Source organism: Globicephala melas, chromosome 7, assembly GCF_963455315.2.
Source record: "Globicephala melas chromosome 7, mGloMel1.2, whole genome shotgun sequence".
NCBI lineage: Eukaryota > Metazoa > Chordata > Mammalia > Artiodactyla > Delphinidae > Globicephala > Globicephala melas.
Genome location: NC_083320.1, coordinates 7,133,226 through 7,154,973, shown reverse-complemented (window position 1 = coordinate 7,154,973; position 21,748 = coordinate 7,133,226). Strand labels below are relative to the sequence as shown.

The window sequence follows — 21,748 nt, the reverse complement described above, 5'->3', positions numbered from 1 at the left end:
CTGCCAGACCGAAACACCTCATTCTTGTGCGCACAGGGGTAATAAAAAGTAGACCTTCCTCTTTTATTTTATACATGATGCTTCTTTTAATGCAGCCAGAAATGCCATTTGCTTTTCTCGGAACCATAACCCATACAGGATGCAGTGACCATTTCTTTATAACACCTGGGCTCCGCAAGGGGCCAGAAGATACGAGTTACATCCAGCCCATCAGGGAGCCAAAGGCGGCGTGGGCCCTCAGCCAAGCTCCGGTGGCCGTGAGGCAAGCCTGGCCGTGCAGCCAGAGACTGGCGGAGGCTTGGGGCGGAGGTGGACAGAGGCGGTTGGGCTCTCAGTCCTTTGAGTCAGAGACCAAAGGACACTCGTCAAGCTCATCAGGCAAGGGTGGTCCATCTGTGCACCTGGCCGATTCTATCAGCTTCCAGGGGAGAGGACACGTGCAGGGGTCATAACATCGTCACCTTTGCACCTGCCCTTGGCCAGGGACACCCTGGGTCTGGGGCCTCTCAGTGCCTGGGAAGGGCCCTGGAGCATGCCCGTCCTCTGTCTGCCCCTCCCAAGAGACAAGAAGAAGAGGTGGTGTAACACTGTTTTAAATACACTTTTTCGTTTACAAATGCAGCAGAGGAGAGACGTGGGCCCCTTTTCTGCAGTTTGTGAGCAAGGGGCCAAGACACATGAGCACTAACCACGTAGCAGGGGTGAGGGGTGGGGGCGACTCCTGCCAAGGCACCCCGGGTCACACCCTGCTGCCTGCGGCAGCGTCCGCCCTTCCCACTGAGCCCCTCTGCTGTCCGCTGGGGGCTGCCCGCCACGACCTGCTCCCGCCCACCCACATCCCTTGGCCAGGCCGGGGTCAGGGGTCACTGCCGATTTCGGCTGCCCAGCTTCCTGCGGTCCTTATTCTGGCTGCGCTGAGGGTCATCCATCTTGTGGACACGGAAACACTCCTTGAGGTTCTGGGACCGAATCTTCGGATTCAAGATCTCCTCAGTCATGCTGCTGGGGAACCAGCCTCTCTCCTGGTCATGCAGACGCTCGCCAAAGATCCACCCTGCGTAGGGAGGGGAAGGGGAGGGTCAGAAGCTCTCCAAGTGGCGCAGGCTGGGCCTCGCCCTGTCCTGTGTGGGGAGCAGAGGAAAGGGAGACGCAGGGGTCCAGCCGGCCTTTCCAGAGGTCCCCTGCCCTCAGACGCATTGCTGGAAATGCCCAGACCTGGTTAATCCCCGTGAGCTGGGCGCGTGCTGCCCTCCCAGGGGGCGTGGTGTGTGCACAGGGCAGGGGCAGAACCACTGTGTGTCCCGGATGTATTGACTTTGGAACCCATTCCCAAGCTCTCAAACCATCCTAGGCTGCCCCAAGTGAGGCCAGGAGACCCCAGGGGCCACCCCCAAAAGCAGGAGGCATTGAGGAGCCGGTGGGGTGGTAGCTGACCGCGTGGTTCCCTGGCCGTGAATGCTACCGTCACTCTCTGGTTGGGCAGCCTCTCCCTGAGCCTCAGCCTCCCGGGAGCTGGGTGGTCAGCCGAGGGTGGCTGTCACGAACTGGCCGAGTGCCCTAGCTCTCTACCCCCACCCCCCGTTATCACAGTGTCTCTGCTGGGGGCCTGGGACCCGAACCGCAGGTCCTGCTGGCAGGTCCTGGGGCAGGGCTAAGACCTGGGGCCCGAGGGCCAGGGGCACGCCTTCTGCAGGCCATGTGGGAGGGGTGTCAGGCTGTTTATATTTTGCAGGGGGAGGGGGAGGGCAGGAACCACTGTTCTCTCAATGCTGGGTGAGCCCCTAGGATTTGGGAAGGGTGGAAATGGCCTCCTCTGGAGGTCACCAGCCTGAGACTTTCCAGCCAGGGTCTTGAAAAAGAGGAGGAAATGGGGTTGGGTGGAGATGCTTTGTGTATTTTGGGGGATTTAGGTTAGGAACAATTGATGTAGAAATAAGGGATCAATTTTTCAGGGGAGGGGAGTGAACCTCTGGCACTGATGCCAACAGCAGGAGTGGGCGGAAGCCCCGGCGGGCGGCTCTCTGGCCCATGTGGGGCTACAAGCCTGGTGGTCACAGGCTCATCTGGAAGCTTGTTGCAAATACGGGGTCAGGGTCAGGGTGCTCCTGGCCATCACCCCTCCCACTGTGATGGGGGCTGATGCCAGGGCCGGATGAGGGGAAGGGACATAGAGCCAGGCACTCAGCTGGGCCTCATGCTAAGTGGGGGAAGGCGGACCTCACAGCTCTGGGGAAGGAGAGCGGAGGCACTGGGAGAGATGCCTGCTCTATGCTGAGAAAAGGCCAGCGGAAGCCATGAGGGGCAGAATGGTCTACGGGAGCAGACAGGCAGCACGGCCCTGGGCTCTGCCTGCTCTCAGCCGGCTCTTCTGTCTGCTTCTCCACTGCATCCCGCAGGCTGGGGCAGAGCCCCAGGAGGGGCGGGCAGGGAGCCTCGAGTGCGAGAGGCACCCAGCCCCCGGGCCTCACCATCCTCTGTCTTGTCCAGGATGTTGAGGATGTCGGCCAGATCCAGTGTCAGCTCGTCCGGCTGCTGGGCCATGTACGGGTGCACACATTGGACCTGGGGGCAGTCTGAAGGGAGGAGAGAGGGGGGCGGCATGTCCTTATCACCACGGCACCCGCCCTGGCCCCCCACTTCTGCTCAGCAGTTAGCAGGGGCACGCTGCCTGTCCAAGAGACAACGCAAACTCCCACAGCAACTGAAAGAGGGCTCATTCGAGGGAGGGGTGTGTGGCTCCAAAGAAAAGGCCGTTAAAGCACCAGGAGTTCTGAACAAAAAGTATGTGGATACAGGGATGAACAGGCTTGAGGGGCTCTTATTGAGACTTCAGAAGGAGCTGCTTGGTCCTGGGCTGGGCCCTGGGAGCAGTTTGGGGACAGTCAGGACTCGGTGAGCTCGGTCAGGATGGCAGCCTCTCTATCAGGCAGCTGGACTTGTGCCCTTTTATATCCTGTAAGGTTTTCAGACAACTGGCCACCCCAGAGAACACTGGCGTTTGCCTTGTGGGCCCGAATTCCTCTTGGTTTCCTTGTGGCATCTGTCACTTATGACCCAGTGGCTTTTATTTCTTCATTAACCATCAAAACGTTTGCAAAGCTCAGGCACACCCGTGTCCTCCGTGGGGTACTAAGCTTGCACTGGGGTGCTAGGGACCCCCGGGCAGGCGAAGCAGTCTTTCCAGCGGCCCCGCAGGCCCTTCAGGCGGAGTGCAGAGGCCCCTGAGGCTGACGCAGCTGTGACAGGCAGGGCCGCCACGAGGCTCCCCGGACCCTCCCCTGCCCCACCCGGCGGGTGCCCCTCCCCAGTGGGCCACCTACCCAGCAGCCGGGACGTGAAGGAAACAAACTTGGTTCTTCGGTTGGGGGCCAGCGAGGTCATCCAACGCTTCATCTCGCTCCTGGGACAGGGAGGAGGACAAATGCCCCAACCGCAGAGCAACGGACCCCATGTGAGGGGAACCGCTGCACCAGGCATCCAGCAAGCTGGCCACTGGGTCCCGGGCCTGGCACAGAGCAGCGGCAGGACGGCGTGGACAGGGCCGGGAATCCAGTGGCAGGACTGGGGCGGAGCGCTATAGAACCTCCCTGGTACATCTTTAAAGTCAGTGGGTGAGGGTGAGCCCACGACACCCCAAAGTTAACCCAGAGGCGAGCCCTCAGCTGCCAGCTGCCCTGAGCCATGTTCCGTGGAATTGGGAGAGGCTGACGCCACCCCTGCCCCAGGCAGTCAGAACTGGACCGCAATGTGCAGGGCGACACCTGTGAGTCCTGGGCTGGGGGTTGCTGGGCACCGCACAGGGGCTGCAGGGCGGCTGGCCTGGCAGCTCAGAGGTGCAGGTGGGCCTGAGGCCACCTTGACAGTGGTTCACTGGTCGGGCGGGCCCAAGGGCTCTACAACAACTCATCAGAACAGAGGGGCCCGCCCAGAGTCTGACGCCCAAGGGAACATGAACACACACACCCAGCAACGTGCTCGCCCCGCACCCTGACGCTAACACTGCACAGAAACCCTCCCGGCAGAGCCTGGGGGGAGGAAGGACAGGAACAGGGCGGCGGTGCGCTAAGCCTGGAGCCTCGCTCCCCCCGGGCAGGCGACAGGCGCTGGGCACTCACTGAGAGGACGCCTTCAGCATGTAGGTGGCCTCCCGGTCATCCGCATTCTCCAGCAGCCGCAGGATGAAGACGTTGGCCAGCGTCTGGCCCTGGTCCTCCAGCTCCTCCACTCGCAGCAGGCCCCGCGGGGCGGAGTCAAAAACCTGGTACTTGTCTCTGGGGACCGAGGGTGGCAGCAGAGGCACGTCAGTCCCGAGGCGGCGGCGGCTCGGATTTCCAGGAAACGGTCTACCCTGGCCCGCGAGGCCGGCCCCTCTGCTGCCACTCCTCACCTCCTTCTGGAAGCCCCCCACCTGACCGCCTGTCCCCCTGACCCCCAGCCCCCGCCCTCCACGGTGTGGACGGCGGATGAGGGGTCGGCACCCATGACACGGCAGGGGCCGCTCGGCCGAGCCCTCCCCAGGCGTCAGGCACTGAGCTGGACTCTCCACATCCTTAGGGGTACAGCCCCCACTAGACGGAGGGGAAACGGAAGCTCAGGGCGTTGAAACACACCTGCCCGAAGGCCCAAGGCTGGACCAGAACGGAGCAGGCCTTCAAAGCGGATCCAGGGCCTGGGCAACATCCCAGCACCACGCCCGCCGCCCCCAGGCCGTGGTGACTCCCCATCCCTCCTGCCTGCCACTCACCCCGGAATCTGCCGGCAGATCACCAGCAGGTCGTTGAAGAGGAAGAGGTAAATTTCCCGGAAGAGCTTCTTGGTCCGCAGGGTCCGGGATGTCTTGGGGCCTGACATCTGCTGCAGCTCGCCCTGCTTCAGCAGCCAGCGGGAGTGGGAGATGATGGGCACCGACTGCGTGAGGGGGGACGGCATCAGAAGGGCTGTGCCCCTCCGCGCCCCCCGCCCCAGGCTCCCCTCGCGCTCTGACTGGAGTGATGACCGCGAGCAATGGTGTGTGAGGCCCGTGCTGGGCCCAGGACACGCGTGGCGCTGGTGGGAGGGACGGACGGGTGCTGGGCAAACACAGAAGGGCGTGTGTGTGTGCGTGCGCACGTGTGCCTGAGTGGGCATGTGTGTCTGTTGTCTGTGTATCTGCGTGTGCTTTTACGTATGTGTGCTCACGTCTAAGTGTGTCCACGTGTCCTGTATGTGTCTGTACTCACGTGTGAGTGTGTACATGTGGGTGCCTCTGTGTGTGTGTGTCATTCTCCTACTACCGTGTGATGCAGGATCAGAGGAGAGGCCAAGTTCACAGGAGAGAGGGGAGAACTGGGTCCCACAGGGCGAGGAGACTGGGCCGGCCGGTCTCCACACTGCGGCTCCGGGGCGGGCACCCAGCACCCAGCACCCAGCACGCGGCCCACAGGTGGAGCTACGTGGGGGGCCCGGAGGTCTGCGTCCTCAGCTGGGGCTCAGCTCCCAAACCTAGCATGACCTCAGGGACCCTCGGTAGGTACCGTGTGCTCATGTGCCCAGAACCCCAGAAACCCAAGCCCTCGGGGCCCTTAGGGTCACTAATGCCTGAAGCTTTACACAAAGTTGGGGGAAAGGTCGGTAACTTCCGTCGAATTTTCGAATCGCCCACATTTAAGAATCCCTGGAGCAGTCCATGTCATACTCTTCATGTGAGCTGACTGTACAAGGTCACACAGCCAGTAAGTGAGAGCAGGCAGCTCCTGACTCCCTGTAGGAGACAGTCTAGGCCAGCGGTCCCCAACCGTTTTGGCACCAGGGGCTGGTTCTGTGGAAGACAACTTCTATACAGACGGGGGTGGGGGATGGGGGGATGGTTCAGGTGGTAGTGCGAGCAATGGGGGGCAATGGGGAGCCATGGGGGGCGACGGGGGGTGATGGGGAGACATGGGGGGCGATGGGGGGTGATGGGGAGACATGGGGGCGATGGGGGGTGATGGGGGCGATGGGGGTGATGGGGAGACATGGGGGGCGATGGGGGGTGATGGGGAGCCATGGGGGTCGATGGGGACCCATGGGGGTCGATGGGGGGCGAAGGGGAGCGATGGGGACCCATGGGGACCCATGGGGAGAGATGCAGGCGATGGGGACCCATGGGGAGCGATGGGGAGCGATGGGGAGCGATGGGGGGCGAAGGGGAGCGATGGGGACCCATGGGGGCCCATGGGGAGAGATGCGGGCGATGGGGAGCGATGGGGGGCGATGGGGAGCGGCTGTAAATACAGATGAAGCTTCGCTCGCTCACACACCGCTCACCTCCTGCTGTGCCGCCTGGTTCCTAACAGACTGCAGACCGTTACCGGTCCGCGGCCTGGGGGTTGGGGACCCCTGGTCTAGGCCAATGTGACGGCCCGGTGACTGGGGGCAGGTGGGGCCTTCAGCTAAGGGGTCAGGGAAGGCCTCGGTGGAGGTGCTGCTGTGCTGAGACCCAAGGGCAGCCATTCAGCGAGCCCGGCCAGTGCCCAGTGCTCCAGGACAGCCGGGCTGGGGCGGGGACGCGTGGCTGGGCGTGGGCTCACCTTGATCTTAAACTCCATCTTCTTCTGAATGCTAATCATTTGCTCCGTGCGGCTCATTTTCCTGACGCCCTCGTTGCATGCTTTTACCACCTGGGACGAGAAGGAGGACACATCAGGCCACCCACAGCCAGCTGTCTCTGACCGCTTCCTTCGGCCCACTCAGGCCACAGCTGGTCAGTCTCAACTGGGTCTCAGTTCCAGTGTAGAAAATCAGGGCCTTGTCTTTGTTGGGACGTGAACTCCAGAGAACACATAAATCGATGCCGACCCCTCATGTCACCTAAGAGAGCAAATTTCGACCAGAAGACGTCCCTTCTCATCCGTCAGACTGGAAATGCCCCAGGTCTGGGGATCAGGTTCCGTCACACACTGTGGGGGGAGCACAGAGTCCCCCCACCTTCCTGGGAGGCAACCTAGGTACCAAGGGGCCGAATGAAACCACATTTTCTGGGACTTCTGGGGACTCATTCCGAGAGATGATATCTGCACAGGATCCAGAACAGGGGCCGGCACCCAACAGGCGCGCAGCATTTAGGAACGAGCCCAAAGACGTGCGTACCGGGATGTCCCCTGCAGTGGCGTTCAGAGCAAGAAAAACTGTCCTCAACCTAAACGTCCATCCACAGGGGTTGATTAGCGCTCATGAATCCACAGAACCCTGTACTCTGAAACCACGAAGAAGTGCAATAATTTTACAGGCACTAAATGGAGGGAAAAGCCAACTCGTAAAGCACAAGCCCACCTGCAAAGAATACAGCTGTGTGCGCAGGCGTCTGTCTGGAAAGGGCCTGGAGGGGCCGGCACCAGCGTGCCGGCAGTGGGGTGCGGGAGAACTGCTCACCTTTACCGTCTTCTTTCTGCCTATGAACAGTTTGTGGACTTGTTTGTATTCAGCATCATTTTTATAAATTAAGGGAAAAAGCCCACCTTTATTAAAAAAGGTAAATAATGAGAAGCAGGTGTCTACCTGGGAAATGAAAAGGAGATGAAAGCAGAAAAGAACTTGAAAACAGAAGACACTTGCCGGTGCCCCGAGACCCCTTGGGGCCCAGTGTGGCCGGCTGCCTGGTGGGGGCCGGAATGAAGCCCCCACCTGATCAGGTGTGTGCGTTCTAGGGGTGGGCAGAGGGTCCCGAGAGATGCAGCCTGGCTGGCAGGTCCCTGACCCTCCCTGACCAGCCTGCTCGAGGCTCCAGCCTTTCCCCAGCTAGGCTGGGAGGGGAGTGCCGTGTTTCCCAGGATCCAAAGGGTATAATCGCCAGAAGGATTTTGGAGGCCAACTGGCCTGACTGAGGGATGCGAGGAGAGGCCCCTGGGGGGAAAAGACTGCATTAAGCTACAAAGTCCTCATGGCTCCGTGTGGCTCCATGTGGCTTAGAACCACCACCTGGGGCTATAGTCCTTTTACTAAGCTGCTGCCACTGGTACACTAAGTGGAAAGGACTTCCCAACACCAGGCTCTCATCCGTTTCAGGGTCACCAGCGCGACAGAGTGGCCCCTGCACGGCTGCCAGGAGTGGGCTCGCAGCTCCAGCGGACACACTGGAGCCAAACACACGGGACAGCGCTGCTTTCAGACAAATACGTGGGAACAGACACATTCACTGACCCCTCCCACACGGCCCCTGCTCTGCCGGCAGCTTCCAGGAGGATCCTCTTCTCTCCGAGGATCAGGAGAGGAGATGCTTTCTCCACTCCTGGGCAGGAAGAGCCCAGGCTTGGCAGGGCCGGGCAGTCCTCTCGCGGGGATAGGAGGTGCAGCTCGAGGGCCGGGAGAGGCGGGATCGGGGGGCGGGAGAGGTGCACAGGGCAGAGCTGCATCAGGGCCCAAGAAGGGCCAGAGCCGGCCTCAGAGCGCGGCAAGGGAGGCAAGAGCCATGGCTTTTGACACTGGAAACAGGTCAGGACAAGCGTGGGGCCTCCGAGGGCTGCGGAGGGGAGCGCCTGGGCCTGTGGGTGGCCACAGAGCGGGGGCTGGCGGGAGGGTCCATGAACGTGTCTGCAGGTCAAGAGCGCCCGGCCGGCCTGGTCCACCCCGCACGTCAGCAGCCTGGGGTGAGAAGCAAGCCCACCCGACTTATTCTTTGGACCCAGTGACCTCTCTGGATTGCCAACTACTAAAATGAATTTGCATCTTCCAGAGACGCACGGGCACAGGAGGGGGCAGGACAGGAAGGTGGGCCTAGAGGAGGAAGACAGCTGACCGGGAAATGTGGAAAGAGGAAAGCACAACTCACCAGCTCCAGTTCCTTGTGCGCACCCAAGGCAGTGCCTTCCCGCTCAGACCTCTCTTCCACCCTCTTCAGGATGTTCTGAGCACAGGCAAAGTCTGCATTTAGTTTCCGCACGTACAGCCATTCCTCCCCTCTCGGCCCGCTTTAGCAGTGGCAGCCTCCCTGCCGCACTGGTCCAAACAGCCTCATGTTGCTGCAACATCCCGGAGCAAAGAGCCCCACCAGTTACAGACTGAGGGCGGGAGAACCTTCCACCAGCCGAGGGCCGAGCATCGCACACAAGCCTCGCTCGGCTCTAAGATGATAACCACGAGTCAAGGTCGGCACGAGGACTAACTACGAGGGCCAAACCCGAGCCCCAGTCTCCTTACAGCGAAGACCGAAGCAAAGGAGGCAACCAAGTGCGGTGGGGAAGGGGGCGGGCGAGGCCCGACAGTGAGGGAAGGGTCGCTCAGGGCTGGCTGTCCCCGAGGTGAGCTCGATGTCTGCAGCAGCATCAGTGGGACTGCCGTTTGAAGCCAAGTAGCAACAACCCTGAGGCTTCGTTAAGTCTGGTCTTATTGATAAAATCCAGTAGTTGGATTTTCTTGCGCTTCGCCTATAAATTACAATGTTTGCATTGGTTTCTGCCTCACAGTTCTCCCCGTGCCCGTATTTCTGATCTGTTCTCATTCCATGAAGAGGTTTGGGTGCGTCTGAGCACAGCTCACCTCCCCCCCAGCTGCCCCATATGGTGGCACAAACGTTCCCAGCCACCTGCTGCCACCCAGACACCAGGATGCTGGTGTGAGCTCCAGACCAGACCCAGATCCCTCCCACCTCTGGATGTCCCTCAGCTGCAGGCCCCCAGCCTCCCCCGTGCGGTCACCTGCCCCGCCTCTGCCTGCCAGCCAAGCCAGACACACGCGCGTCAGCTCCGATGCCTCCTTACCCTCCCCCCCACCAACATGGGGTCACCAACCCTGCCTGTAACCATCCCCCGACTCCCAAATCCATCTCCCAGCGAACAGGATGGCTCAGGCTCCACCTTTTCTCATTGGGATAAAACCCCATCTGACCAGGTCCTGCTCCTGGCCTCAGGCAGAGGGTGGTGTGGCTTCTTCAGCCTGGGCACAAGCCCTCCACACTGGTCTCCTCTCTGGTGGGCCCCTCCCTACCTCCTGCGGTAACTGGCGGGTGTACCCAGAGCACCCCGCCTACATTCACCCCTCGGACGCGCTGCCTCTGAACCTCAGTCCCATTTGCCCTCCTGCCTGATGCCCTCCACACGGCAGCTGCTTTGAGCTCTTACCAGCGTCAACTAGATGGAATGACTCCCCATCACATTGAGGATAGAACCCAATGTCTTACCAGGCCCCTGATCAGCCTCTGCCCACATCTGCACACCCATTCCCATCATGTTCCCCCAGCTCACCGCTGGCTGCCCCGTCTGTGTACCTTGCTGCCCCAGGGCCTTTGCATAAGCAGCTCCCTGTCAGATGAATGGCTCCTCCCTGTCGGCCAAGTCTTAGCTTAAATGTCACTCATCCGAGTCTTTCCTGATCCCCCAACTGGCAGTGGGCAGGCAGTCACCACCATCATGTCACTCTGTTTCACTGTCCTCAGCCATGACCACTTCCTGGTTGTATGTGTGTGTGTGTGTGTATCTCCCCACCCTCCCCCAGAATGTGGAAGCAGGGGCTGAGTCCCCCACTGCTTGGCACACAGTAGGAGCTTAATTAGGATTTGTGGAACAAATGGACTTCTGGAAACAGAAAGCCAGCCTGGAATGACCAAAGCCAACAGCCCGCAGCAGGAGAAGTGTGTGTCAGGGGAGAGAGGCTGGTACCTGGACCAAAAGCTTGAGGCGCGTGATCCTCTGGAAAGGCAGGATGAGGAAGGAGGAGAGGGGCAGCCCCCTGCACTTGGGGTCCAGCTCCAGCTGCGTGATCAGCTCCCGAAAGGCTGCCTTCTCCTGGCTGGGGACACAGACAAGAGAGTAGGTCTCTGGCTCGTGGGAGGCGCAAATTGGAGGGGGTTCTTCCCCGTCCTCAGACCCCTAAGAACCAGACAGCCCACAAGCACAGAAAACGCGTCGATTTCTTCTCTCCTCTCTCTTTTTTTTGTAATGGAAAATAAACTGTTTGTGTACAAGTCAAATAACAATAGTGACTTCACACGCCAGGCCCATGAAGTCTTAGCAAAATATGCTGTGTGTGGGAGGGCAAGAATTCCTTGCGTGGCCAAGACTATGAATCAGATGCAGAATTCGATGATTTACCCAGCAGGAAACGGTGGCAAGGTAAACCCACGTAATGACAGGAGCAGGCAGCAGGCTGGAGACGGCTGCAGGGAGAACCTGTGCTACTCCTGCCAGGTGGGGATGTCTCGTCTGCAGACGGGCTGGGCAGTGGGAACCACTGCTGGAGATCAGACGTGGGCCCTGGACTGCCCGTCATTAGGGACACGGCGCTCAGGCCCAGGGAGTCTGCTCTCACGGGCCACACCAGTGGACCCCTGGGCACTGCAACATCTAGAATCCTATTCTCCTGTGTGATTGTCTTCTCAACGTTCGTCCTCAAAACTGGCATCCCGATTCCCTCAAATCCCAGTTTCAAACCCCAAATGTAAAACACCCAAACCCCTGAATACCCAAACTTTAAAACATCCCCAGTGAACTACACGGCTTGATGGGAAGACCCAACGGAGCATAACGTCCAGAGGTCACTACTCAGAGAGTCCTTTGGTGCCCACGAGCGTGCTAAGAACATAGCACTGGTTAAACTGTGGTTGAAACGTGGTACAGACATGTGAAGAATTCAAAAGAGGCAAGTTAATGAAAAAACTCTCTCATCAACGGAAACCCCAAGAAAGTTTACAAAATGGGCAGATTAGTAAATTCAAGGGCTTTGCTGGAGAACCACCAGAAAGACTCCCTCCCCCCAATCCTTGCCTTGTCTCTAGTTCAAACCACTTTCCTGCCGTCTTGGGCCTCGAGTTGTCCTCTTGGCCTCAAGCTCCCTTTTCTAAAACTCACAGAGCTCTGCTCGGCCATCTGGACACGGGTCCGGTGGGCGCCATGGCTGACTGTCCCGGGGTCAACATTTCCCTAGTGACACCGAAAGCCCCAGAACGTGCCGGAGTTGGATGCTGTCCTGGGAAAGCAGAGACCCAGGGACCCCAGCTCAGTGTCAGCACAAGAGGAGGGGGCCGCCGGGGCCACGCCTGCGTGATGGCCCCGCTGCCCAGCCATACTCACAGCAGCTGCTTGTAGGTCCTCTCCTGGTAGGTCTGGTTGCTGACGTAGGTGATGTAGACGGAGAAGTGGTCGGCGGCGTAGAGGTACACGATGTCGCACACGTCTGAGATGACGATGTTCTCCTCCATCCTGCGCTCCAGCTCCAAGAGAAACCTGCAGCGGGCGGCGGCTGGGTTAGGGGTGGCTGGCTGAAGAGACTCGGGACACGTCTCCACCAAACCAACCAACACGACAGGAGGAGGTCCCAGCGAGGGGGGCACGTTCTGTCACATCACGGAATTACTTGTTCAGTTTTATAGGTGGGTAGTGACATTAGGAGCATTTTTTTTTTTTTTTTTTTGCGGTACGCGGGCCTCTCACTGCTGTGGCCTCTCCTGTTGCGGAGCACGGCTCTGGACGCGCAGGCTCAGCGGCCATGGCTCACGGGCCCAGCCGCTCCGTGGCATGTGGGATCTTCCCGGACCGGGGCATGAACCTGTGTCCCCTGCATCGGCAGGCGGACTCTCAACCACTGCGCCACCAGGGAAGCCCTAGGAGCATTTTTAAAAGGGAGAGACCTCATCTTTTACGTCCATACTGATGCGTTTACAGTTGAAGTGAGCTGACGATGGTGATCTGCTTCAGAACAATCCCGTGGGTGAACCTAATGCTGAAGCGTGGGCTTGCTACACTGGTGTCTCTACTTCTGCATGCTTGGGATTTTCCATAATAAAATATAAATAAATACAAAAATAAATAGACACCCCTCCCCCAGTGGGGGTGAGCAGCAGAGACCGAGGCGTCTCCGAGGCTGCTCTGGTCTCTGTCAGCTCTCGCCTTCCTGAGCCTCCCAGGTGGGGGGCTGCCACGAGGATCTGGGGGCTGCAAACGGAAAGGTGGGGTGTCCATGTGGAGGGGGACCGACTCAGGAGGGTCCATGGAGAGCCACACACGGGTGTGGGTTTGCTGCTGCCCGCGTGCTACTTCACATCTGAACGGGCGGGGACGGACCAGCTCATAAAAGCTGAGTTCTGCACTTTTAGCTGCAAACCTCCCCAGGCTACAGTGAAAAGGGTAAATGGGTCTTTTATCCTAACGGAATGACGGGAGTTCATTTCTTCTTTGCAATAATCAGTCAATAGATGTCCATTCCTCCTCCACTTAAGCTCATCCCATCCTTCTTTAGGCAAAAGAAGTACAGTCCCAATCGCCACCTCCACACACCCTTGCTAACACCACGCAACCGGAGAAGAGAAAGTGTCAATCCAGGACCGTGCTCCGCGTTGGCCCTTAGAGGGTCTCGGGCCCCACACACACCAAGCCAGGGCCTTGTGAGGTCAGGATAAAGAGCAGCTCGCATGGACACCCCCGGACCAGGTCGTGACGCCCGCCACTGATGTGCCTTATTGTGTGAGACACACGGAGCACCTGCGTGGCCGGGGGGGACCTGCAGGCAGCCGTCCTGTCCAGGGGGACGCGACGGGCCTCGTTGCTGGGAGATCTTTGGATTTATGTATTTAGTTACATCTTATTACAGAAAATTCCAAACCTACAAAAGCAGAGAAGCCAGAGTAACAGGCAGTGCCGCCAGCCCTGGACGTGCCCCGGGTGAGGAGGAGGGACAGGAAGGGGCCCCACGAGGACCGGGGCGGAGGCTCACCGCTCACTGACGGCCATGACGTCCAGCACGTTGGAGAAGAGGATGTGTGCCTCGGACGGGTGCAGGATCTTCTTCAGGCGCTCGTTCTCCATGAAGTGGGACACGAGCAGGTTCAGGCTTTTGTAGTAGGAGGCCTCGGAAGTCACCAGCTCAAACATGGCCTGGGACGTGAGGAAGGCCAGCGGTCAGCACCTAGGACTCGTCTCCCCCCGCTCTCAGATGCAAAGGCTTTATTTTAGTTTCGTGTTTTGGCTGCCATGCACGGCTTGCGGGATCTTAGTTCCCCGACCAGGAATCAAACCTGTGGCCCCTGCAGTGAAAGCGCCGAGTCCTAACCCCTGGACCACCAGGGAAAGTCCCCAGATGCAAAGGTTTTAAAAGTGAAGGAAGACTGCTGTCGGGGTCTGCGTTGGCAAGGGCGCTGCCATCCGCGGCCAAGACCGCTTGCCCCGCTCACGAGAGCGAAGCCGGAGATAGCCTCGTGTCCGAGTACGGAACAAGGTCCAACACGAGGGGCCAGCCATCCGCTGGGTTCCCGACAGCTGCTGAGGGTGACTCAGGACTGTTTCCTGGTGCGGAATGGGTGAGAGAGTCAGCAGTAGAAGGACCCCACTTCTACACGCCCAGAAAAATGTCCGGAAGGAAACAGGCCATAATGTCAACCACAGGTGTCAGTAGGGGGTGGAGTTTGGGGGTGACTTTTACTCTTTTCTTTTTACCCTTTCAATTGTCTAAAAATTGAAGAATGAGCATATATTGTTTCTTTCATGGTCTTATTTTATAATGTAATTGGTAAAGCAATTTTCATTTTGAAAAAAGAAAGAGAGAAAGAAGACAGAGAAAGAAGTCCATAATCTGATAAACTTTTTGGAGGCGCCTTCATTCTCTATCACGCTTATCACCTGATTATTGAGTCTATGAAACAGCAAACTCACCGGACCTCTGTTCCCTTATGTGTCATCTGTGAAGCGAGGGCAGTAGTTGCTGGTTCACCCTCCTTCCTTACTCTCAAGCAAACCCATGACCCTTCCTGAGACCACCCAGGGACCACCCTCACCTTCCTCTCCCCCATCTCTCTCTGCTGTTCCTCAGCTTAGGGTGGGTTCAGGTCTGGGCCCACGGTGGCTGCCCAGAAGGGGCAGTGTAGTGGAATGAATTGTGCGCCCACCCAGAGCTGTGTCCACATGCCAAGCTCCAGCACCTGTGAACGTGAACCTGTTTGGCAAAAGGGTCCTTGCGGATGTAAGTGAAGGATGTCAAGGTGAGGAGACCATCCTGGATTGAGGGTCTAAATCTAATGACAGGTGTCCTTACAGGAGAGATGCAGAGGGAGATCTGGCAGACACACAGGGAAGAAGGCCATGTGAGGACACAGGAAGAGACTGGAGTGATGCTGCTTCAAGCTAAGGAACGGGAGCCACCGGAAGCGGAAAGAGGCAGAACTGCCAACACGCTGATTTCAGGCTTCTGGCCTCTACAACTGGGGGAGAATAAATTACCACCCAGTTTGTGCTAATTTCTTACTGCAGCCCCAGGAAACAACACAGACAGACAGAGGAGCGCCGGGAGATGGGACAGCGATGAGTGTAGGGGGCCCTGGTCCCTTCCCAGCATCCCGACCACCCCACATCTCACCTCTCTGTGGGGTCCTCCATCCTCCCACTGACCAGAACCCTGACCCAGGCAGGGCTCAAGGCTCTGGCCACGAAAGCTAGTGCTGCCGGGGCTAGGAAGGATGGTGGAAGGAAGGGAGACAGGGAAGGGAAGAGGGAGGGAGGACCAGCATGTGTTCCAGACACACAAGGCGCCTTCTCGTTCCATCCTCACTGGTCCCCCAGGAAGGACGTACAGAAGTTCGCATTTCGCTAAAAGGAAACAGATGCAGAGGTTAAGCAATGCCCCAGAGTTACTGCTGGAGGGTGTGGAAGATTCAACCCAAGGTTCTTCCAAGTTCTGGGCTCTGCCCACCAGTACCCACCCCTGCTGACTTAAGTGCAGGCAGAGCGGGGATTCAATGGCGTCTGCAGGAGGCCTGGCCTGCCGCTTCCCTGCAAAGCTCGGACCCACAGCCAACCTGGCAGAGCACTTTAAAATGAGCGACATATTTGTAAGTTGGGAGCTCACTCCAGGGTGGCCCACAAATGACAGACCGTGGGCCACCATCAGAGGAGAGCCCACTGGTCCCCTAGTGTCTGTGCCTCACTCAAGACAGTGAGAGGAGGCACTGAAACGAGCTGGCGGCCTCTCTGTAACTGTCCCCGAGTCACAGATGCTTGGTCCGCTTAAAGATACGAAACACACAAAGCACATCCCGCTGGCCTCACTCACGCCAGAGCTGAGGCCTCGGCACGGAAGGCCCCACCCTCTGTTCTGCCAATGTCCAGCCAAGCCCTGCCGGGCAAGGCTGAGACTGCGCTGGGCAGGAAGTTCCTGGAATCATCTCTGTTACAGATGCTGACAACAAAAATCACTTTCCTGCTGCTAAATTTAAGTTTCTTAAGACAACGTCAGGCCGTTACAGCTTGCAAGTTCTAAGCAAATGTAACTAAAAGAAGCAAAACAAAACAGCCCAAACCGAGACAGATGAGTGTTGCAGACACCGAGAGAGGAAACCACCACCATGCCCAGGATGCAGCCCCGCAGACAAACGTCTCCCTGAGCGACGCCTGGACGTACAGCTGTGGGATCACACGTGGGAAAGGTGCCCAGACCCCTGAGAGCATCACCATCCTGACCCCCGGGAGGACGAGGGGTCGGGGGCTGCCGGGCAGTGCCAGGCGGGCCTCTCAGCCGCTGCCACGCAGCGGGCATTGGGCCTGAATCACTGCTCCTTGATCCCGGCTGTGCCCATCCGCCACAACCTCACCCCCTCTTTCTCCGTTTATAGGCAACTAGTCACCCGTGGATTTTTGTTTTCCAGGGTGTTTGTCTTTATTTTATATGCCAAACTATTTGCCACATCAATATGGTCGTGCTTTCCTCATCAATATTATTTTTACCCTCAGTCATTCAAGCTTTTGCACGGTGTGTGGAGCCGACAGGGTCCAGGCCCTGCTCACTCGTTCATTCATTCGTTCATTCATTCGTCCGCAAACGCTGACGAGCGCTGGTCCAGGCACCCGGGACTCCTCCTCCGGGAACACGGCAAGCTCCCTGCTTCCGTCCCAGGGCAGTGAAGGCAGAGCAGACAGGAGTAAAGTGCATCCCGCTGGGTGTGAGGGATGCTACGAGCAGACGGGAAGAGGTGTGTGTGAGCACATGAGAGTGTGTATATAGGTGTGTGACTGTGTGTGCGTGACTGCGTATATGTCAGTGTGTGTGTGTGAGTTACTTACTGCAGAGAATCCCTCCTTGGTGAAAGCAGCCGCTGCTCCGCGGCCGGGCTGGCTGAGGCCCCGCGCTGCCCGCCGTCGGGCTGCAGGGCTCACACAGGACCGTCATCCTCGGGAGCTCGGCTGGACTGACCCGAAGTTTCTGAATCACAGCTTGGTCTCCCATTGGTGCTTAGTGCTGGATTATTCCGCTTGGTATCCGCCAACAGTCATGTTACGCTTCCTGGGTTTTTCACAACCCCGCTACTACTAAGCCCAACTCCCTCCTGGGTTCTTTGCCAAGGGTAAGAGCCGGGCAGCTCTGGACCTTTCTTCGAGGGGCCAGTCCAGGTGGTTTTGCAGCTAGTGAGGGCCGTGCTGGGCCTGGTGTCCACCACAGGCCGCCGAGGAGCAGAGCTGTCAAGGCTTCGGCCTTGGAGTTAGCCAGAGAATTGCTTCATCCCACTAAGCCTCATTTCCCACGTGTGCAGAACGAGGACCACAGTCCCCAGAGGAAAGGCCCAGCTGGGGCCGGCCTGTCTCAAAGCACCTGGCAGATGTCCAGGGCCGTAATCCATCCGGCATCCGTGTGTCGTCTTCACAGGACCTCAAGTGCTTCACGGATGGAGCTCCAGCCAGAGGGGTCAAGGAGGGCCTGTACCAGGAGGTGCCACTGGGTGTGAGTGCCAAAGTATGACCCGTTCAGAGCAGGGGTGTGGACACCAGGTGGAGGTGGGAGACGGGTGGTGGAGAGGGAGCTGGGGGAGGGGCCTGGCGGCCAGGCCAGTAGAGGAGTCACGTGGGGGCAGAGCAGGCTTCTGCGCACAGTCTTAAGTCCACCCTGCTGGCCGCCGTGTGGGCCAGAACCACACAGCCTTGCGTTCCGGAGTCCCGGGGCTGCTCGACGCTCCTGGGCTCCGCACGTGCTCTTGCCGCTTCCCCCGCCGGCCTGTGGATGAGAAGCCATGCCTGTCTCCCCACAGGCTTTGGAAGAAATGGATTAGATTTTTCTCAGTAAACTTAGACTTTTCTCCAAAAAAAGGAAACAATGTATCAGAGAAATCACCGGAGTTCCAGCTGAGACCATCGCCACAGTCTCATGAGCTGAGAGGGTTCAGCTTTGGTCGGTGAGCATCTCCCCTTCCCCGGGGGAGTCCAGAAACTTCCGAGCCTGCAGACCCCAGGCCAGCCCCGCACCCCACGGAACAGAAGATGCCCCACAGGTGCACAGAACCAGGACCCCTCTGCCGAGGCAGCCCAGGCCTCGGTGCTGTTTGGGTTCAGGGCCCTCAGCAGCCTTGGGACTGGAGTGGCCCTGGGTCAGGCCCACCTGGACCACCCTAGTCAAGCAGTGCATCTGAAGAAACAGGGGAGACCCCTGACCCATCAGCAAGGGGATGAAAGAGGAAGCCAGGACACCAAGCAAAGGCTGCTTCCGATCAAAAAAGTGAAAAAAACAGCCCCTAACACACAAAGAGCACTGTCCGTTAAGAACTCAGTTTACCGACCCACAATTTCCTGTGATCTAAGACAGTTCAGCCTGTGGTATCTCATTTTCTGACGCGGGTCCTCACGGTCCGGGCAGGCAGCTCACGTCATCGGCCTCCACGCTCCACCTTGATGTTCCCCTTGGTATGCGGGTCCTTCCTTCCTGCAGCATCAGCGACGCTCAAGGCTGAACAGTCCTTTGCCTTCTTTACCTGCACCGTCTCCACCTTACAATTCAGATTCTCTGTGGACCCCGTGTGTGGTCATTCTATCCCGATTAGGATTGGCTTCGGCTTCCTGGCCTTGGTGTCAATGCTTCACAGTGGTCTTTGACGCCATAACCTTTATTATGATGCTGTGGTGTGGCCTGAGTCACCAGGGGTCAGAGACAAAAGCGGGCTGACCGAGGACAGACGCTACCCACCACCTCCCTTCACTACTGTTGTTGTCTGGTGTGTCACTGGCAGAGCCGGGAAGCAAAAGCATCCCCTTACCCCTAAGGGTCCCAGGAGGCACCTTCACCTCTTCCTACATCCCAGGTTCCTTCCAGGACAGACTGTCGGCAGTGGCCGGGACTAAGCTCTTGTCTGAGCAGATGTACAGAAAGGATCTTCTCAGGTAGCCTGCGTTTTCCCACCTGTTATGGACTGAATTGTGTCCCCCAAAATTCACATGTTGAAGTCCTAACCCCCAATGTGACTGCATTTGGAGACGGGGCCTTTGAAGAGGTAATTACAGTTAATGTGCTCATGAGGGTGAGCCCCTAATCCAATATGACTGGTGAACTTACAGGAAGAGGGACAGACACCTCACACCTCTGTGTAAGGGATGCACCTATACAGAGGAAAGACCATGTGAGGACACAGTGAGAAGGTGGCCACCTGCAAACCAAGGAGGGAGGCCTCACCAGAAACCAACCCTGCCAGCACCTTGATCTTGGACTTCCAGCCCCCAGAACTATGAGAATAAATGTCTGTGGGTTAGCCACCCAGTCTGAGGTATTCTGTTATGGCAGCCCAGATCATGGGACTGGAGGGTGAGGGCGGGGGGCCCCTCCTGACACAGGACACACATCCCTCAAGGAACAAGGCAACGTTAGACATTATTCCAAACTGCTGTAAACGAGGCCTGGGACCAGAGTCCAGAGAAAGGAGACGTTCTCTGCAGTTGGCTCCCAGGTGACTGGGGAGGGGACCAGGATGATGACTGTTCATCAATATTCTGTGAAACAGCATGTACTGCTTCCAGAAAATCACACTGGGGAGAAAAAGGCTGTTTTGCAAGATCTGCTGAGCACTCCCCGATGCCCCTTTGCCAGCTTGGGCACCACTCTCTCTCCAAATCGAGGAAACTCTTGGCTCCATTTCTCTCTTAGTCAGTACCTTCCCGTCTGAGACACACTGATGGGTGGGACACTTCATTGGTAAACAGTGGCCGTAAATGTCCCTGTTCTCCCTCTTGTCTACGCAGGGTTATCGGAGATAAATGGCACCAGCGGGCAAGTAATAGTGACAGCTGCCATTTGTCCAGCTCCTAACCCGTGCCTGGTGTGATGCTGAGTACTTCCAACGCGTCACCTCCCTCCGTCCTCGCTGCAATCCTGGAGGTCCCCCAACCGTCCCCACCGTGCGGATGAGAGTGCCGAGGCCACACAGCGAGTGAGTGGCACCCCATTCTTTTGACCTCAGGGCTCTGTGTCTTGACCGCCCTGCTAGAGACGCCCTTCCACAGAAATGCCCAGGCTTTCCCGTGAGCCTGCAGGCCTGCGGTGGCGCCAGGCTGGCAGCCCCTCTCCTTGCAGGTCGGTCTCGGTCTGCTGTTATTTATGCAGAAGCCACTTCCTTCCCACCCTAGGTTCTTTCCAGGTTCTTGATCATCTTTTTAGCTTTACATGGTGCTTGATAATAAGTTTGTTAAGCGAAAACCTAACCCAGTGCTCAAATGCGAACCAGGCCTGGCGTCGGGTTGATGAGTCGTGCCCACGACTCACAACTTCCACCCAAAGGCTCGGCTCCCAGACCCGTCCTCCTTGGGGCCGTCTGTGTCTCTTTACAAGGACACCGTTGGCTGTGCCCGTCGTTCGTCCTCCTTTCCTGGCTCCTGCTGGCCTGAATGTCCGATGCCCCATCTCCTTTACCAGGTGGCTTCCTGAAAGGCCTGGCCTGGGTGCAGCACCCAGGAAACTCCAAATGTTTACTGAGCACCTCCCAAGAGCTGGGGGCTGGGGGCTGCGGGCACTGGGGATTCCCGAGATGACCAAGAGCTGCTCCCTGCCCCTGGGAGGTCGCCGGCTCAGGAGACCGCAGCTGCTGGGGGGCTGGGGTCCGCGATGCTGTCCTGCCCTCCCCATCTCACTCATTCCACAGACATGTGCCCAGAGCCACCTCCAGGTAGTGGCTCAGCTTGATGCTGGGGACACAGACGGACACAGACACACCAGGGAGGAGGCGGCTTGGGCACAGCCAATGACAGCTCTGCAGTGATGCCCACGGTGGAGTGGGAGGGGGCTTTGCCATGGCAGGGGGAGATGGGGAGGCAGGCAGCCAGAGAAGGCTTCTGGAAGGGGCTGTCAGAGTCAAAGAGCCAATAAGACTTAGCCAGGCAAAAAGGAAAAAAATAAAAACCCCCAGTATTTCTCAGCCTGGTCCTGCGACCACAGGTGTCTGCGAAAATGCAGATTCCCAGGAACCTCCCCAGCGCCCAGCATAACTCGTCCTTTAACAAGATCCCCAGGTCGTTCTGAGGCATGGCAGAGTCTGAGGACCCCTGGTGCCAGGGCTGGGGGCCCCCAGCCCCAAAGCCTCCCCGGGTACCTTTCTTTTGCACTTATCACCTTGAGTGCTAAGCGTTAGGGCACCTGCCCGCTGCCAGACTTCGCTGTTAGTGCCTGGAGGGTGGGAGGAGATGGACAGAAAGCTGGGTCAGAATGCCAAGGGGTTTGGCGGGGGGTCCCTCCTCGGGCTCAGGCTGCCTTAGAGGCCATGGGACGTCACAGTCCAGGCTCTGTGCCCTTGTGCTGGTGGGAGTTAGGACCACTTTGGTTGGCTGTAGGCTGAGCCCTGCGCTCGAGATGCTCAGCCCCTGTGTAGACCACAGACCCCAAAGGCAAACCCGCGGCCCCCGAGGGCCTGAGGCTGCCCCAGCCACTGAGGCGAGCTGCCTCCCGCTCCTCTGGGGGTGTCAGCTGGAGCCGGGGAGCGGTGTCCTCCGGCAGAGGCTGCGTCTGCTCTCTGCTTTGGGCCTTGAGCCCTTGGGCTGCCAGCAGCGGCCACCCTGGGTGGACCTGCATC

The 21,748-nt window shown here is 58.5% G+C and overlaps 1 protein-coding gene across 2 annotated transcripts in view; it reads right to left on the bottom strand.

The window, feature by feature from the left end:
- Positions 1–67: 67 nt before the first annotated feature.
- The window catches only part of NGEF (neuronal guanine nucleotide exchange factor), a 40,258-nt gene continuing 18,577 nt past the window's right edge, over positions 68–21,748 (bottom strand). For both annotated transcript variants that reach the window (XM_030870801.2, XM_060301730.1), the window contains exons 4-13: positions 13,660–13,820; positions 12,021–12,173; positions 10,611–10,740; positions 8,786–8,860; positions 6,549–6,638; positions 4,745–4,908; positions 4,116–4,271; positions 3,321–3,400; positions 2,469–2,573; positions 68–1,054 (exon numbers count right to left, since the gene is read on the bottom strand). In XM_030870801.2, coding sequence (XP_030726661.2) covers positions 864–1,054; positions 2,469–2,573; positions 3,321–3,400; positions 4,116–4,271; positions 4,745–4,908; positions 6,549–6,638; positions 8,786–8,860; positions 10,611–10,740; positions 12,021–12,173; positions 13,660–13,820 — 1,305 coding nt within the window. In that variant the 3' untranslated portion in view covers positions 68–863. The remainder of the gene's footprint in view (positions 1,055–2,468; positions 2,574–3,320; positions 3,401–4,115; positions 4,272–4,744; positions 4,909–6,548; positions 6,639–8,785; positions 8,861–10,610; positions 10,741–12,020; positions 12,174–13,659; positions 13,821–21,748) is intronic.